The 17735-nt window shown below is 48.3% G+C and overlaps 2 protein-coding genes across 2 annotated transcripts; one reads left to right on the top strand and one right to left on the bottom strand.

Annotated features, from left to right (window-relative positions):
• Positions 1–9315: 9315 nt before the first annotated feature.
• LOC123287607 (immunoglobulin iota chain-like) lies at positions 9316–9981 on the top strand. The gene is made up of 2 exons (XM_044775045.2): positions 9316–9496; positions 9578–9981. The coding sequence occupies exons 1-2, from the start codon at positions 9316–9318 to the stop codon at positions 9979–9981; spliced, it is 585 nt and encodes a 194-aa protein (XP_044630980.2).
• A 3825-nt stretch (positions 9982–13806) lies between these two features.
• LOC123287606 (CCR4-NOT transcription complex subunit 6-like) lies at positions 13807–15981 on the bottom strand. The gene is made up of 2 exons (XM_070506566.1): positions 15707–15981; positions 13807–15618 (listed from the first exon to the last, which is right to left on the bottom strand). Exon 2 carries the CDS (start codon positions 15536–15538, stop codon positions 14174–14176), a length of 1365 nt encoding a protein of 454 aa, XP_070362667.1. The 5' UTR covers positions 15539–15618; positions 15707–15981; the 3' UTR covers positions 13807–14173.
• Positions 15982–17735: the final 1754 nt, after the last annotated feature.

The following is a 17735-nucleotide window of genomic DNA, read 5'->3' as shown; positions in this document are numbered from 1 at the left end:
TAAAATGTGGTATATCCATACAACAGAATATTATTCAGGGGGCCGGCCCAGTGGCACAGTGGTTAAGTTCGCATGTTCCACTTCAGCAGCCCGGGGTTCACTGGTTCAGATCCTTGGTGTGGACATGGCACTGCTTGGCACACCATGCTGTGGCAGGTGTCCCACATATAAAGTGGAAGAAGATGGGCATGGATGTTAGCTCAGGGCCAGTCTTCCTCAGCAAAAAGAGGAGGATTGGTAGCAACTGTTAGCTCAGGGCTAACCTTCCTCAAAAAAAAGAATATTATTCAGCCTTAGAAAGGAAGGAAATTCTGACACATGTTATAACACGGATAAACTTTGAGGATATTATGCTAAATGAACTAAGCCAGTCACAAAATGACAAATGCTGTGTGATTCCACTAATTTGAGCTACCTATGTTACTGAACACAAACACAGGTTCGTTTACCTGCTGCACAAGAAGGGCCAAAAATCAGAATGCCAGGCATGTGGCAAGGAAAGAAGTTTATTTCAGTGATGTCAGCCCAGAGATGGGAATAAGCACTCAGATCGTCTCCTCAAAAGACGCGAGTTAAGGGAATTTAAAGGAGTTTAAAGGTGATGAATGTGACTACTTGTAGGGAGAGGGGTGGTGGTGTCAATGAAAATAATCCATAACCAATCTATAAATGAAAATTTGGGAGAGTTTATTCTGAGCTGAAATCTGAGGACCATGGCCCGGGGCCTTTCTTCCCGAAGGAAGAAAGGGCACCAAAGAAGTGAGGTGTACAGAATGGTTATATCCCCCCAAACAGAATGTTTCACATATGATTGAAATGTCCCTCCCACAATAGTCACAAGATTGCCCTGTCTGCACAGTGCTTGATGGACACAGCAGGGAGTGGGTCTGCTATCTTGGTCGGCGCAGCAGGTGGCAAGTCTATAGTCTCAAGCTGGGTGGTCACAGGTGACTGCAGCAATCAGTTCCTAGCCTAAGGAAAGATGCTTAATCCTTAGGAAATGCCAATGTTTGGGGGGGGAGGGAAGTTGCACCTTTATCTCAAGGGCCTTTGTTCTTTCCATAGGGAATCTCTAAAGCAGATATACAGTGCATGCTCAACGGCCATGGTTAGGCCCTTTTGGAAAGACAAGGTCAGGCTGAATTAGGTTTACACCAAATGGCTTCCTCATATACTCCAATATATCCTATTACTTGCCATTTTTATTTGTCAGTGGGATGAGGGAATCTGCAGGTGAGTGTGCTTGGTTGTCTGGCTCCATGATGGATGGTGGATTCCGACACCAGGAAGCTGAGGAGTTGGGGTCAGGGAAACCTCAGTTTCTTGTATTCTCTGGACATCAATTTTCCTGCAATAAACTTCAAGGACTCATAATTAGCCAAGACATCAGTTTGATGTCTGGGGTCTAACAATTTGTAGCTGTGTGAGGGGGAGGTCAGTGCTCTAATCTCAACCCTCTTTCCTGCATCTGTGAAGCTCAGGGGCACAAAGGTTAAAGAAACCGATATTCACATATGGATAGAACTAAAGAAGCAGGGAAGGGCGGGGGATAAGGAGGGCGGGTGTTGGATGACCTCAGACCATAGGGCGCCTCTCTGTAGGCAAAAGTTTCAGATCTGCTGCATGTGACATTCCTGAGGAACCTAAGAAACATTAGTTATTTTCTTATCAGGGGAGAAGGAACAGTTTGGAGAGAGGACCTGAATCTTTTGCTAACAAGACATTCTCTCTGCTGGTTCCTGACGGACTGCTGCTGAGTTGCCCGCGTGCAGTTCTAAGCGTTTTTCCAAGGCTCGCAGCGAGACTGTGAAAATAGGACGACGTGGGTTCTGGACATGCAGGCTCTCATGCTCATTTAGTCTCATTGCGATTTATAGAAAATATATATTTGGTCTTTGGTTCTTGGCACAGAGCTCCCTAAACCCTTGGAATTTCCTACGTGGTGATTAGAGCTATAAAGGTATCTTTTGTTATTCCTAACAAGACCTGTGCAACTACACCTGCATTTAGTGTTAATGAGGTGACTTTTGGCGAGCCCTTAGGTCTGGAGTGGACCATGTGATTAGAGGGTTGGAGCTTTCAGCGTCACTGCCCACCCTGCCTTGGAGAGGCGTGAGGGGCTGGGGATTGGCCAGTGGCCAGTGATTTAATCAATCATGCCTATGTAATGAAGCCTCCATAAAATCCGAAAAGGATGGATTCGGAGAGCTCCCAGGTTGGTGAACACATGCAAGTGCTGAGCGACTGGTGCGCAGAGGGCGTGGAAGCATTACCAGCTCTTAGTCAATATCAGCCCTGATATTGGTTCCCCAGTAGTGAACCCAGCATATGTGGGGTTAAAACCAAAAGCACTCATCTCCCTTGTCTGCTTCTTTAGTTACACTCCTATGTAAATATCTGTTTCTTTAACCTCTGACCCCCTGAGCTTTCCCAAATAGAAGTTACAAACCTTTAAAGTCCAAATGGCCTCCAGCTGGGCTCCCACTGAAGCTGCAGCTATCACAGGACCTTGAAGTTCTTTTACAGAGAAATGGATGTCCAGGGACTATCAGGAAACCAAGGCTTCCCAGGCCCGACTCCTCGGCTTCCTGATGTCAGTCTCCCTTCCACCATGGAGATAAACAGCTAAGGGCACTCGTCTGAGAAATCCTTTGTCTCCTCTGCTGGAAGAAGCCCCAGACACAGGCTGATGGGAAAATGCTGACCAAGAAGGCCACGGCCTCCCCTACCTAAAACCCCAAATAAAATCCCCTACCCATTTCTTAACAGGGAGCTAGCAGTATTTGAGGCACAAGGCCTTGCTTTGCCCCCCTTGCCTGGCAAAGAAAACAAAGCTTTTCCTTTTCCACTCAGAACTCTGCTCCCCTTGCTGGATTGGCATCAGGTTCAGAAGCTCTGAGCTCCTTCCCACATACCTTGCCTCTTCAGCTGATTGTTCGTCTGTATCCTATATAATATCCCTTTGAATTGACTGGTAAATGTAAGTAAATATGTCTCTGAGTTCTGTGAGCTGCTCTAGCAAATTAATCAAACCCAAGGAGGGGGTTGTGGGAACCTCTGATTTATAGCTGGTTGGTCAGAAGCACAAGTGACAACCTGGGCTTGCAACTGGCATTCGAAGTGGCGGCAGTCTTGTAGGACTGAGCCCTTAACCTGTGGGATCTGACACTTTCTCCAGGTAGTGTCAGAATTGAGTTAAATTTGTAGGACACCCAGTCAGTGTCTGCTGAGAATTGGAGAATTGCCCCTGGTGTTGGGAAAACACGTGGGAAGGCGGGTACTGGGCAGCTGGCTCCCCTTTCAGACAGGACAGGTCTCCCAGTTACCACAATCCTCTTTATTCAACGTGGTTCCCTACTTGGTCATCATAGGCATCTGAGTTTGTATACCCCGGTTTATAAAGGGGGTTAGAGCAAGCCCTGCATCTACCAACCTCACTCACCTATTTCTCAGATTCTGGGTCCTGATGCTTATCAAAGTCTTGATGAGTGGGACCACGGGGAGCCCAGCCAGGGCCTCAGGGCCACAGGCTCCTGCAGTCTCCAGTCTCTTCTCAGTAGGCAGGAAGCATTGATCTGACTCCTAGTTTTACTTAAGCTGAGAGAGAGAGAGATCCTTGAATCCCATTGGTACCTAAATACCAGGGAAATGGCATTTGGGAACAAAGAATTTGGCCAACCCGATTCCTTATGGAAAACTGAAGGTTAAGTGGACTCGGGGTATACCCCCTGGGCAGAGAATGTTAGTGTGGACTTCTACAGTGTCTGGACCTCCATCCCACCTGAGGGAGTGAGGGAATCTCTCCCTCCCAGAGCAACTTTAATAAGCTCTAATGAGGTTGACCTGGTTAGGTTAGCATTTGCTAAAAAGAAGGGAAAGTTTTAGCACTTTGCAATCTTTGCCTGCAGTTAAACCTGACTGGATTTGGGGGCATGATTCAAATGTTTGAGGGATTGATGACTTCATTCATTCAAGAAGAAAAATAGGATCTGGCCCAGTGGCTGAGTGGTTAAGTTCACACACTCCACTTTGGCGGCCTGGGGTTAGCCGGTTCAGATCCTGGGCATGGACCTACATGCTCCTCATCAAGCCACACTATGGTGGCATCTCATGTAGAAGAACTAGAATGACTTACAACTAGGATATACACTATTTTCTGGGAATCTGGGGAGAAAAAAAAGGAAGATTGGCAACAGATGTTAGTTCAGGGCCAATCTTCCTCACCAAAATAAGTATACCTAAAAAAAGAAAAATCATTGTTTAACAAAAGAGATAAATTCTTAAATTTTTTTCTATTGGTTCCATCAAAATGTCAGAATGGCCAAGTTAAACAGCAAATAAAGTTGCCCTGTGCCAAGGGTCATACACTCAAATGCTCACATAGATCAGGGAGAAGATGTAAATGGGTAAATATGGCCTGATGCAAAAAACAAAATTAACCACCAGAAATTTACTGAAATTTATTTTATTAATCTATAGTGTGAACATATAACACATACAAATATCTATGCTGATGATTGTTTAAAATTTGAAGTGGAAAAATAAATTTTAAACAGACAGCATTTTCCTATTTTTACTTTGATAATTCATTGCTAACTGTGATACTGGCTCAATACAAGTTGACATAAGGGAAGCCATATTGTAGAAAGGAAACCATATTGTGATTTTGAGTGACCTTTGATTAACTAGCCCAGAAATGCTCTGTAGATTTTATGGCCCCTCCCAGCTGCTATAAGTTGGTAACTTTGTTCTTTAGAGTTCCTTAGGGATGTGCTGACCCCCGGGCAGAGTCCATGCTGACAGCCATCATCAACGGCAACTGAAAGATCAGGGTATGGAGTGCTGCTCCATTCTCTGATGCATTTCTGGTAAAACAAAAGATCATCAGAAACTAAGACCAGCTGCCTCCCCCACCTGGAGAAGAGCTGCATGTATAGCCAGCCTGTAGTCTTTGTTCTGTGAGATGATTCTTTCGGACATTAGTCTGCCATCTTATCCCTTGCTGGCAAGCTGTAATAAAACCCTTTCTCTCCTGTCACCTTGCCTCTTGACTATTGGCATGTCTTGCAGTGGGTAGACAAGTCCCCTTGAGTGGTAACAACTTGATTTGAAATAAGAAACGACTTCATTTTATTTGTTTCATGACAGAAAACCACTGTTTACAAAAGTAGGTCCATCCAAATGTTGATAAATTTACTGTGAAATGATTCTCCTGGTGTTTCCTCTCAACATGATCTTTGTGCAATAGTTGGCCCTTTTTTCACAACAATGTGAAACAAATCATTTTCCCCCACTCATGATTTTACACTAAGAGAACATTCCTCCCTCTGTTCCTCACCCCCAACCTTAGAGAGGGGGAACCTTCTACCCTTCTTACCTTCCCTCCTCCACCCTGAGACTCTTGGAGATCAGCTTTGGGTCACGCCTGTTCTTAGGAAGATGTTTGATGATTTTGGGGATCAGAATTGGCCACCCCAAAATATGTCTCTTTGGCTTGATTATTTTTAGAACAAAAGACTCTGAAAGAAATTTTGACCTTCTCCCTAACTGCCTAAAAGAATTTAAGATACAAGTCCTGTTCCAGGAAGGAGCTAATACCACAAGATAACAATAGTACAATGTAAAATAGGTGTGATAGACAGAAAGGCACCAGCAAGCCCATTTTTATCAAAGTTCTGTCTCTGGGGTCACATTGTCTATAGATGGCCCAGCAAACACTTGTTTATCAAACATTTACATTTCTACCTCATGTAAATTGCCTTCCTCCCCTTTGAAATTGCAAACCGATACCCCCAACATCCTCCTTTGTCTTCAGTTGAAGATGGTATTTAAGGTGGCAGCTTTGGCCATTCTGGTGAGTTACTCAGTTTTGCTGGGTTTCTCCTGTGTGTATATATTATTAAACTTTGATTTTCTCCTGTTATTCTGTCTCACATCAATTTAATTCTTAGACAAACCAGAAGGACCTAGAAGGTAGAGGAAATTGTCTTCCTCCCCTACGATGATGTCTAATCAATAGTCTGGGCCTGTATAATTTCACTGTAGGCAGAAGGTACATTTTTAGTGGCTCTAATTAGAGGTAGTGTAGGCGTCACGAGCCTGGTCCCCTCTCAAGGGACTGGGGCCTCAATGTGAGTCATGTGCAATAGCTGAGGCTCAGGAACCCAACTGGCTTGTGTGAGAATTTCCAGCTGGTCACCCAGAGTGAGAGACTGCAGAGGCGAGCTGCCACAGCTTATGGGCGCCACTTACTGCATACTAACTGTGTGCCACACGGGTGCCGGCTGAGCGTGTTGCCTCCACGAGAGAGGCAGCATTCATTCCTCCATGTTGTTATGCGATAATGAATATATAGGATGCTATATTGCCTAAGGGTTGAACATTCAGTGACGAAGTAAACAGAAACAGTCCCCATCCTCATGATGATTGTGGTCAGGATAAGAAACAAACACATATGGAGTTGTAACCTGTGATAAATGCCCTGACAAAAAAATGAGAGTAATATGTAAGAAAGCAGGAGCAGAGTGGGCTACTTACCTGGGGCAGCCAGGTAAGGCTGCTGAGGAGGTGACATGTAAATTAGCACTGAAGGAGGAAGGCTAGTTCTGAGAGGACCAGGAGAAAAGAGTTTTAGGTCATGGGAACATCAGGGGCAAATATCCTGTGGTGGCAAAGAGCTTGGTGCCAGCATGACTTAGCCCCATGTGAAAGCAAGGTGGGAAGACGTGAGGTGAACATGCCTTCAGAGGAGAAATGAGGTGCAATGGGGCATGATGGGGACCCTGAAGTACGAAAGGAGGAAAGGACATGGGGAGAACTGGCAACCAGAGGGTTGACTGCACAGAGTGGGGGGCTTGTTGAGATCAGAATCGTGTGCAGGAGAGAACGGCCATCTTGGAACTTCCAGATGCTCCAGCCGTCATTGACTGCACCCACATGCATGTTCCCAAATGGGACCAGAAGAACCACCCAGGCAGCCCACAGACTTGGGGAACTAATCAATCGTTGTTTTAAACCACTAAGTTTTGGTTGGTTTGTCATGCTGCCGTGGATAGCTGAAACAGACTCTATAAAATATCTACAAATTGGGCAGGAGCGTTGAATGGGTTCCTGGCCGCCTTGTTGTTCTTGCTTCCCCTATGGACATTATGAAGCATGTTGCAGAGGTCAACAACATTTTATTAGTCTAGAATTACATAAAAAGAGTCATCAAGAAAAGGCAGCCAGAACCCAGAACCTTTGGGCGTAGCTGGAGATAAAGACAGAATATACCAGGTTCTTCAACTCCATCAAATGGTGATGCTTGCAGATGGCCCTCAACCCAGGTACTGAGGGGTGGAGAGTGAGGCTGAGGGCGCGGAGGCAGGGGCAGCTATCCAGTGCCGGGAGAAGGCAGGTTCAGAGTTCGTGATCTCCATCTAAATCAGACGCTCCAAGGGGCCGAGTCCGTCTCCAGCAGAGTCTGGAAGGGCTCAGGTATTTTCCAGGACAAATGGTGGCCACTGGGATCCAATCTTTCCAGGTGTGTGGTACAAAGATCCTGGGACAGTGAGGTTAATTTTCCCTCTGTGGCTGTGCTTTGCTGAGAAAGTTCTAGAATGTGATGAGGCTAGAAGGGATGACAGACTGTGATGGTTAATTTTACGTGTCAACTTGATGGAACACAGGGTGCCCAGATTAAACACTATTTCTGGATGTCTCTGGGAGGGTGTCTTTGGATGAGCATAGCATGTGAACTGGTGGACTCAGTAAAGATGCTGGCCCTCCCCAATGTGGGCGGGCATCCTCCAATCCATCCAGGGCCTGAATAGAGCAAACAGGTGGAGGAAGAAGAGATTGGCCCCTTTTCCTGCCTGTCTGCCTGCTGGGCTGGGCCCTGGGTCCTCTCCTACCCTTAAACTGGGGTTTGCACCATCAGCTACCTCAGTGCTCAGGCCTTTGGACTCAGACTGAACTACCACTGGCTTTCCTGGGTCCTCTAGAGGGAAGCCCAGGGGGTGAAGTGGGCCCTCAGCTGCCAGGGGCTCTAAGGCAAGGCTTCCTTCTGAGTCGAGGTGAAAAAAAAGGAGAGTTGCTTTAGGGGGTTGGGTCCTCTGAGCTGCTGTTCTGCTCATAAGGCATGAGTGGAACCAGCCACTGAGATGAAAACACATCTTTAATCCCAGACAGGCTGCAAGGTGACCCACACCTGCAGTGATGTCCAGGGCAGAAGTGGAAGAACACAGGCTGTGACTCAGTCGCCCCATGGGGCTAACACACTGCCCGCTGGCTTCTGCTGGTGTCTGTGCTAAAAGACCTTTGGGTCATACTGATACTGGGGACCCAAAGAGCTCCCAGCCCAAGTGAAGATAATCCTATTCCAGGGCAGGAAGGGAGAAGGGGCTGCCCACTGGCCACATGCCCCCCCTTCCCCCACAATCATGGGCAGGACATCTTCAACAGCAGATCATGGGACTTAGTCTCCGTAATCATGTGAGCCAATTCCTCACAATAAATCTCTCCCTCTGTCTACACATCCCGGTGGTTCCGTTTCTCCGGAGAAGCCTGACCAATATGTGAGTCTTCATAGGAGCATCCTGAGAGCCTCCAGCTGCACAACCTGCACAGCTGCGTGGGCAGCACCAAGCAGAGTGGCTGGGCCTCCGGAAGAGCTTGGTGATGGGGCCAACTCATGCAGGGTGGGGACGGGGCAAACAGAACCTCTGATGGCGCGGGGTCTGGCCCAGCAGAGGGCGGAGGACGGGTGCTCACCGACTCCACCACCCCGGACCCCAGGGGAGACCCTCGTGAAGAGGAGTGGTCAGGAGGACTGGGAGCCTGATGGGGAGGCTGCTGCACCTCTGCCCTCACCTGCCCTGGGCCCCACATGGGCCCCCAGGTCCGTCCTGGTGCTTCTCTGTCGGAAGCCGTGAGCCACTCCCACTTCATTATAGGAGAGAAATGGGCGAGGTTTGGAGGTTGGGAGTGCCAGCAGTGTGGGAGGGGACAGTGTCCCCCTCACCCCAGGGCCCCAACATTTCCGGCTGCACAGGACAGGTGTTGTCACCACCTGAGGACATGTTCTTTCTTCCCGGCTCATCAAGCATGTAAGTTTGGACAGGAACCTTATTTCTGCAGGGCTCGGCTTCCTTGGGGGATGTTGAGGTCACTCCCCCTCAGGGACCTAAGCCTGCAGGCTGGCCTCCTGGGCACTGGTCCGCGAGCTTCCAGCAGGTGCTTCCTGCCAGAACGCTTCCATGGGGCCAAGGCAAGGACCGCAAGGGCCGCCAAGGGGCCGTTCCCCTAACCGACGCTGCAAACCCAAGAAGGTTCGGGATGGTGGTGGCCGGAAGTGGGGGTGTGATGGCCCCACCCCTGGGAGGCTGGAGGAGGATGCTGGCCCAGCCCCTCGAGGGCCCCAGGAGCCCGGGCAGCGCAGGCAGTGTGAGGCAGAGCACCGCTGTCTGCACCATGTCCTGGGCTACTGTCCTGATGGTGCTCCTCACCCACCGCGCAGGTGAGAACACCCCAGAGCTTGCAGCCCCCGCCCCTTCCCTGCCCCCCTGCCCTGGGGGCCCACATGCTTCTGTGTCCCCAGGTTGTGGCCCTCAGCTGGTGCTGAATCAGCCACCATCTGTGTCCTCATCCCTTGGAACCACAGTCCGCCTGGCCTGCACCTTGAGCAGCGACCATGATGTCAGCCTTTACAGCATCTACTGGTACCAGCAGAGGCCTGGCCACCCTCCACGATTCTTGCTGAGATATTTCTCCCATTCAGACAAGAGCCAGGGCCCCAGGATCCCCCCTCGCTTCTCTGGATCCAAAGACTTGGCCAAGAACACAGGGTATTTGAGCATCTCCGAGCTGCGGCCTGAGGATGAGGCCATGTATTTCTGTGCTGTGGGGGCCCAGGGCTGGGAGAGGGAGAGGGAGAGAGGGGCAGAGAAGGAGCCTGCTGCTCCAGGGCCCCAGGCACCCCAGGACACGCTTAGCTTGAACTAAAGACAGAAGGGACACGCATTCCCATGGAGTGGTGCCTGTGGGTGAGGAGGAGGGTGGGCCATGCACGGCACAGAAAGGAGATGCTCCTTGTCCAATTAGGTGCCGCTGGAGGCTGGAGTGGGGGATTAAAGTTGCTTGTGTCTCGGGCAGTTGTGCTGAACTGGTGAGAGTGGCGTCTGAATTATACTGAGAAGGCCCCAGATGCTCTGCAGAGGGTAGAATGAGGGGGGCGCACCCAAGAACCAGCGTGGGCAAAGGTCCCAGGGGAGCGGCTGCTCACGGTCTGCTTGGCTGGTGCCCCTGCTCTTGTGGGTCATGGGGAGCAGGGCGCTGATAGCACCTTGGGGGCACGCCCTGGCTGAGGACAGGACCTTCTGTTGTCTCCTGATTATTCTCAGGAGGTACAGGGTAAACAAGCTTAGAAAACGTCTTTCTCAGGCCTCTGGGGAGGAGAGCTGGTGCCGAGGTCCAGGCAGGCTCTCCAGCTCAGTACTGTTGACATACAGGGCTGGACAGTTCTCAGTCGCAGGGCTGGCCTATGTGCTATAGGATGTTGAGCAGCATCCCTGGCCTTGACCCACCAAATGCCAGTACCTGCAGCCTCCTACCCCTAGTTATGATGACCAGAAACATCTCCAGGCACTGCCAGATGTCCCCAGGCTGGCAAAATCCCCCCAACTGAGAACCGGTGGTCTAGGTGAGAGAAATGCGTCTACTCTTCTGTGCAGGAGACCGGCAGGGGCCGGCGAACATTTTCTGGAAAGGGCCAGATAGTAAAGCATTTTGGCTTTCTGAGCCATCTGATCTTCGTTGCAACTACAGTCATGTGTCGCTTAATGACAAGAGTACATTCTGAGAAATGCGTCGTTAGTCAATTTCATTGTTGTGTGGACGTCGCAGAGTGTACTAGGCAAACCTGGACGGTGTAGCCTGCTCCACACCCGGGCTCTATGGTACTGATCTCACGGGACCTCCATAGTATATGCGGTCTGTTGTTGACCAAGACGTGATTGTGGGGCGCATGACTGTACTCAGTTCTGTTTTACAGTGTGGAATGCGGCCACAGACAATATGTGAACAGATGGGCATGACTATTATTTACAGAAACAGAAGGGCCTGGGCCAGATATGGAGCGCAGTCCATAGTTTGCCAACCCCTGCTCCAGAGACACAGCCTAGGTGCTGCTTCCAGGTTTCAACCAAGCCACACTTGGTGGGGCAGCCAAGGGCACCCGCAACTCCTCCCATCTGATGACTCCAGGGTTACTAAACCTCCAGACCATAGAAGGACCTGGAGGCAGGAGGGGCATGTCCTCACCAACAGGCTGGTTGGCTGAAGAGGGAACGGGTGGGTTCCTTCAACCCTGGCCCACGGCACAGCACCCTGAACCCTGGGTGGTGGGTCAGGATGTGCCCTGAGAGAGGGACCCTGTCCATCAGGTGTACACACATGTGGACACGCCTCGCATGCAGAGAGGTGCCAGGCAAACCATCTCCCCTGTGATCCCAAACTTGGCTGAGAACATCCATTTATCAAGGCTAAGAAGACCCTGAGGGTCCTCCCGAGAGAGCCGGACGTACGTCAGAATCGGCCCTGCCCAGTGTGGCCTGAGTCTCTTCTGTAAAACAGCGGTCTCAGCTCACGCCACTGTGTTCTGGGTACCCCCTGAACATCCACTGCCTCCGGGCTACAGCTCTTCCTGCATCACGCCTCCGTCCCCAGGGAGGAGCCTCCAGGCCCGTGTTTCTAAGGCCAACAAGGTGGGACCCCAAAGCGCTCTGAATTCTGCTTGCAGCCTGCCCTTCTCCTGCTTCATCTTCTGGGATTCTGAGATCCTCTGCTGTGACAAGAAAGCCAGAGAGCAGAGAGTCACATTGGGCTCCTCCATCACCCTAAGGCTCCAGCCCCAGCAGATTCGCGGAGGACGAGAGCCGGGCCTTGGGCCTTGGGCTGGCCAGAGTGTAAGGCTTAGCTCTGGGCCGCCTTGGAAGGGTCATTTGAATCCTAGGCCAACAGTTCCAACACTGTATGTAAAAAGGATAAAAATAGCACTGATCAGTTTATATAAAGTGCTTACCTGGGCTTAACTGTAGTTAATTTATACAAAGTGCTTACCAGGGCTTGACAAAGAGTAGTAGTGTTATTTCCTCATCAGTCCCCAGGCCTGGCCTTCCTGCTTCTCATAACTTTTCCTTTAGTCTGAGTCATTTCTCCCCTCAACCATTATTGACGGGCCTCCTGCCCATCCCTGTGTGCAGCTGTACCCTCCACTCTGCATTACTCCCAGACCCAGCCTCACCTGCACCCCTCCTCTCCAACCTTTGATTGTCTCCCACCCTCAAAGGCACCTATGCAAGCCACATCTGTAATTTCCAATTTTTTGGTGGCTGCATTTTTCTAAAATGGTAAAAAGAAACAGGTGAAATGATTTTTTTTTAATTTAAACAGTATGTAATTTTCTCTTAAAAACAAATTAAGCATATTTAAGTGCCAAACATTTTTCATAAAATTTTGTCATTATCCAAAATGACTCCTTCTCTATATAAAAATTGTTAACAATCAACAATTTTTGTTTAATGCTCACATGGTATCCTTTTGCTCCCCTGCCTGCAGTTGAAACAAAAGCAGTTAAACCAAGTTCCCTCTGAATTCATTTGATTTTTGAGAGAAGAATGAATGAATGAGAACAAAATATACATGAGTTAACTTTGCAAAGTTGCAGCTGGCTTCGATCTCTAATCTACTAATGGCACTATGGGCAAAATACAGGGCAGAATATAACTTGATCTTGGTCGACATATTAAAATTACTTAGTCACTTTAAAAATGATCTGAAGAATTGTCTTGGGGACCTGTTTTGAAAATACATCTCCTTTATACTATTTCATAAACGGAAAATCACTTTCTTTTTTTAAAAAAAGGAATGATTTTAAAAAACATGGAGACTAAAGAATTCATGGAAAACAAAAAGAGCTCACATGATAGTAGCGCTCTGGGCGACAGACAGCACTGTGCAACGGCACCAAGAAGCAGTGCTTGCGTCTGATGAGCAGAGACCCAGGGACCCACCCTAGGAGCATGTTCCAAATGTGACTTTCGGTGCTTCACAACGGGAAGAGCCACAGCTCACACAAAAGCATTTTCACAAAATTCTCACAAACGTTAAACAGTATTTAAAAATCTAAAAGAGGATGCACAGACTTTCTCTGCACGCACAGGCAGTGCTCAGTGAGAACAAATTTAGGCAGGCACAGTGGAGATAGGACAGGAAGCGCCTCAAAAAGGAGTTAAGAAGCTGTACCTAAGCAGCTGTAATGTTTTAACTTAAAAGTTAAAGATTTAAAAATATCAGAATGTACATATACCAGCCATTACATTCAGTCCACAGATGCCCAGATCTTTCACTGTGCAGCTTCTCTCTCCTGTAGATAGTTTTCATGACAACACAGGGTTTCATGGATAAGTTGTCACTGGTTGAAGAAAATGTCCTAAGCTTTAAACAGATTTAAAGAGCAATGTTCTCAATTTAAAAATAAAGTAGTACAAAAGGGCTAACAAAACCCTAACAGTGCAAATCATCAGTAGAGAAAGTCTGTTGCAGCTTCTTTTACAAGCTGGCCTTTACAACACATGAAACAGGTAAAAAAACTTAGCCTTAGTTTATAATACAATCATTTCCAAATCTGATTTTTTTAGTACAAAATTTCATAAATCAGGTCTTCTGTGGATCATATACAATCATAAAGGCTAAATTCAAAGTCTTTATTTTACAAACAAGTCTGCAAAGGGAAGATTCAAGTATGGGAGCATGGTCTCTGGATGGTACTACTGGCCTCAGTTAAGCAATGCTACAGATTTCTGTGCAAAGACAGTATGCTGTTCAAACATTTTCCTATTTCAAGGCATGAAAATATTATTTGAATAGAAGAAACAGGAAAATCACTTGTAACAAATTAAAGAGAGGTGCACACACACCAATCCCTGTCTAACAGTATATAAAGCATATTGGGCTCAGTATTTGTCTGTTGCTAGCACCTGGCTTTCATACTATATCTTTATCAAAAAATCAGATTGAAAACTCAAATTACCATTAAGAAAAAAAAAAAAACCCTAGTGGCCATACCTCACTCCCCTCTATTCAGATTTTTATGAGTTTACAAATGAAACTGAGGTCGTCCTCTGAAGGTACTTGACTACCTCCTGCTGGGAAGGTGAATGCCGTTTACTTGGGGCAGGAAAGCCAGTAAGAGCTCCAGTTGTGCAAAAAGTGAGAAGTGATCAGAGGGGATGAGTGGGTGTGGGCCGCCACTGATATTATTCTCAACTAGCCAATGGTGGTTCAGAGGTCCCAGGATGCTTAAAGTGTTCAGTTGAGGTTGAGAGTAGAAGATGTAGTCAATTATACCCTTGAAATCGAAGGTGTAGTTCGTGTAGGGCATCAGGCCACTCTCGTAGGCACTCTTTAACTTGAACCCATGCGTGATCCTGCCATTGGTCATCCCATTTTTCCCACTGCAGCTGAAGTTTGTGAGACTTTCATTATATCTCAGCTCCTTAAAGTCTTTATGGTTTGCTTCTACTCCACCAGTGCTCAAATATTCTACAACACCAGAGTCTGGCAAAGAATTAAGATCTGCACACAACACCAGTGGAATAGCTCCAAACTCTCCCAAGACACTGGACTGGAGGCTCCATGAGGCTTTGTCAATAATGTTCTTCACTTCTGAGAGGAACATCATTGTCTGAACCAACTTCACATCAGAGTATTCAGGGTCCCAATGCATATGAGCATTAGCCACGAGAATCAGTTGTTTTTCTGTTCCGAGACGCGGCTTTCCAGATGACATTTCAATCAATTCCTTTCGAAGTTCTAGCAGTACTGCAATGCTATGTTTTTTCATGACTCTGTTCAGCATAGCTTCAGACCCTTCTGAATTTGCCATCGCTAGCTGATTAAATTCAACAGTGTGTTTCTGAACCAAAGTAAATTTTTCTGTCTTGAAGAATATTGCACAGCCATCAACATGTTTTCTTTCTTGTTCTGACATTGTCGTAGCTCTAGATTTAGGACTAAAGAATCCATTATAGTCATGTTCTTTCAGTTCTACCAGAAAAAAACTGTAATACTGTTCTGTTTCAACCTCCTTAAGACTTATGATATCAGCATTGCAGCTCAAGATTTCTTGAATAATGGCCTTTTTCCTGTAGTCCCAGTTTAGCACCCATGATGGACAGTAGCTGTATAACTGCCGGGTCGCATATTTATCACAAAGAACATTGTAGCACATGACAGAAAACAAGGCAGTAGGCCTTGTTATGTCTGGTTCTTGTAACATAATCCAAGATCTTGGAGGTGGTTGTTCTGTTGAAACTGCCAAATTATCAAGCAAATAGTTCAATAGCCTTCTTGTTCCATCTGGTTCCAAATAGAGATTCAATATATCTTGGGTAAGTGGATTTCCTTTCAGGCCTAAAGTCTGCAACTGAAACAGTTTTCCCAGCTCAAAAGGTAGAACTCGTAACAGGTTATTTAAATGGAGTTCCCTGAGTGATACCATGTTTCCGAGTTCTGCCGGTAAACTCCGGATTTTATTAGAAGACAGGTCCAGATACACCAGATTGTGAAGCTTGGCGATGTCTGAAGGAATACGGGACAGGGAATTGTCACTCAGATGCAAAGCTGTCAGGTGAGTTAGTGATCACAAAGATGAGCTTAAGCTTCTTACTTTTCCACTTATTTCAAGCTCTGCCCAATGTGATTTCTTTCCATTTGCTGCTTCCTCAGAGGACATAATTGTGTACATCCTCCGAGGGTCAGGGGGCTCGTATTTGTCTTTGGGCATGCCTCTGCGGGCGCGCCGCCGCCGCCTCCCTGTGAGAGCAGCGAGGTGCGCCCTGTTGAACCACCATGCCAGTCCCGCCGCACTCAGCCGCCGCTCTTTGTTCCCCCTCCGGGCGCCACCGCGTCAGCCGCCGGCTCACCCGCCCCAACGGCGGCCCCTACGCCCGCCCGCCCGCCTCGCTGCGCCCGCCGCCGCCGCCGCCGCCGCCGCCGCCGCGCCCCCTCGCTTTCCGAAATGAATTTTATTAAAGCATTTTTTAACCCAATACATCCCAAATGTTGTTTGAACATGCGATCAATATAAAAATTAGTTATGAGGCGGTTTAAACTCTTTTTTTGTACTAAATCTTCAAAATCCGGTGTGTATTTTACACTTGTGGCTCATCTCAATTTGGACGGGCCACGTTCCAAGTGATCAACAGCTGCCTGTGGCTTGTGACAGGGCAGTACAGGTGGAAGGGGTAGAATTCAGACTCCTTTCACCACACAGTGTTTGGAGGCTGGCCCAGACTGGCCCAAGTCCCACTTGTCACGCGCCCTGCTCGCTGTCAGTCCCCGCCCTGTTATAAGCCAGCTGCGGTGGATCCGACGCCTGATTCTCCAAACTTCTGCCCTAACCCTTCACTTGCCAGCAGGACATCCTGTCCCTTTGCTGGGTCCTGCAGCTGGCTGCGCCACCCGAGTCCGCGATGCTCTCAGCTCTCACTCCTTGGGCAAGATTTCCCTGAGCTCTTCCTGCAGTTACTAACTTCCTACGATGTGCAGGCGCCGTGTTTTCCTAACTATATTTAGCGCCTACCACACAGCTCTAATTGAGTTTTCAAGTCTCTCTCCTCCGGTAATCTGCAAACTCTCGGTGGGCAGGATCTGTTCAACTCACTTTACGTGTCTGATAAACACCAGGCAGTAGGAGAATTGAGTGAATAGATGAACGAGTAAGCGAATGCATGGCTGAGTGCACTTTTGGGTTCCAAAGACCCTCCCATTCCAGGATCTCATTAGATATGTGGGGTCACTGTGATTTTCTAAGGAGGGAAAACTCTGTCACCTCAGTGACTGGCCACATTCTCTCTCCCTCTTACACACATTTCCCTTCTGATACCTGTCATGTGGAGCTAGTGATTATATCCAGCCACCAGGAGTGAGGTGGAAAGGAAAAGTTTGAAACAGCCCAGCGCAGGGAAGGAAACACTTCTGAATTGTCGACATTTCTGAATTGGTCGTGGAGGAGAGAGATGTTGTGGGGTGGGGTTCCCAGGTTGCTGGGATCTGCTGCCTGGTACCACAGAAAGCTCCCCGCTCCCGTCACCCCCACGCGTCAACACTGCTCCTGACCGTGATTCAGAGAAAGGGCGTGGGGTGCTAAGAGCTGGGGTCTATGCACAGAAGTGCTTGATGCAGCTCCCAAGTTTGACACACAAACACGGAACCCAAGGGGCTTGGACACTTCGCCTGAGGTACTGAAAACCACGGACCCAAACAGCCCTACCTGAGTTAGATGCTGAGCCCTCAGGGAGGGCATCCCGGGGTCGTGGGGGATGGAGCGTGCCGATCAGAGGGTGTGAAAACATGCGGCTGTCTGTGCGCTCAGCGGCCGGTGGCCCGGGCACGGTTTGGCAAGATGAGCAAGTGGAGGTGGCCGCACGTAAAGAGGGAGGGCGGGATTAACACGCAGAGGCCCTTTGGGACACAGAGGGCCCTGGCTTTTCGTTCTAAGGTGCATTTTTGTGATGTATGCACGATGCCCAAATCCATCCGTTCGTTGTGGCACGCGAAATGAGGCTATTTTCATTCTAGCTGTCCTGCTCCCCTCGTCAGCTAGAAAACTTCCACGAAGAAAACCTCCCCTCATCAACGATTTGGTCACCTGAGGGACTATTTGTATAGTCAAGACAAGATAAATGTTCGATCTT

This window comes from Equus asinus, chromosome 3 (assembly GCF_041296235.1).
Source record: "Equus asinus isolate D_3611 breed Donkey chromosome 3, EquAss-T2T_v2, whole genome shotgun sequence".
Classification (NCBI taxonomy): Eukaryota; Metazoa; Chordata; class Mammalia; order Perissodactyla; family Equidae; genus Equus; species Equus asinus.
The sequence above is the reverse complement of the archived record's forward strand: the minus strand, read 5'-3'. Positions and strand labels throughout refer to the sequence as shown.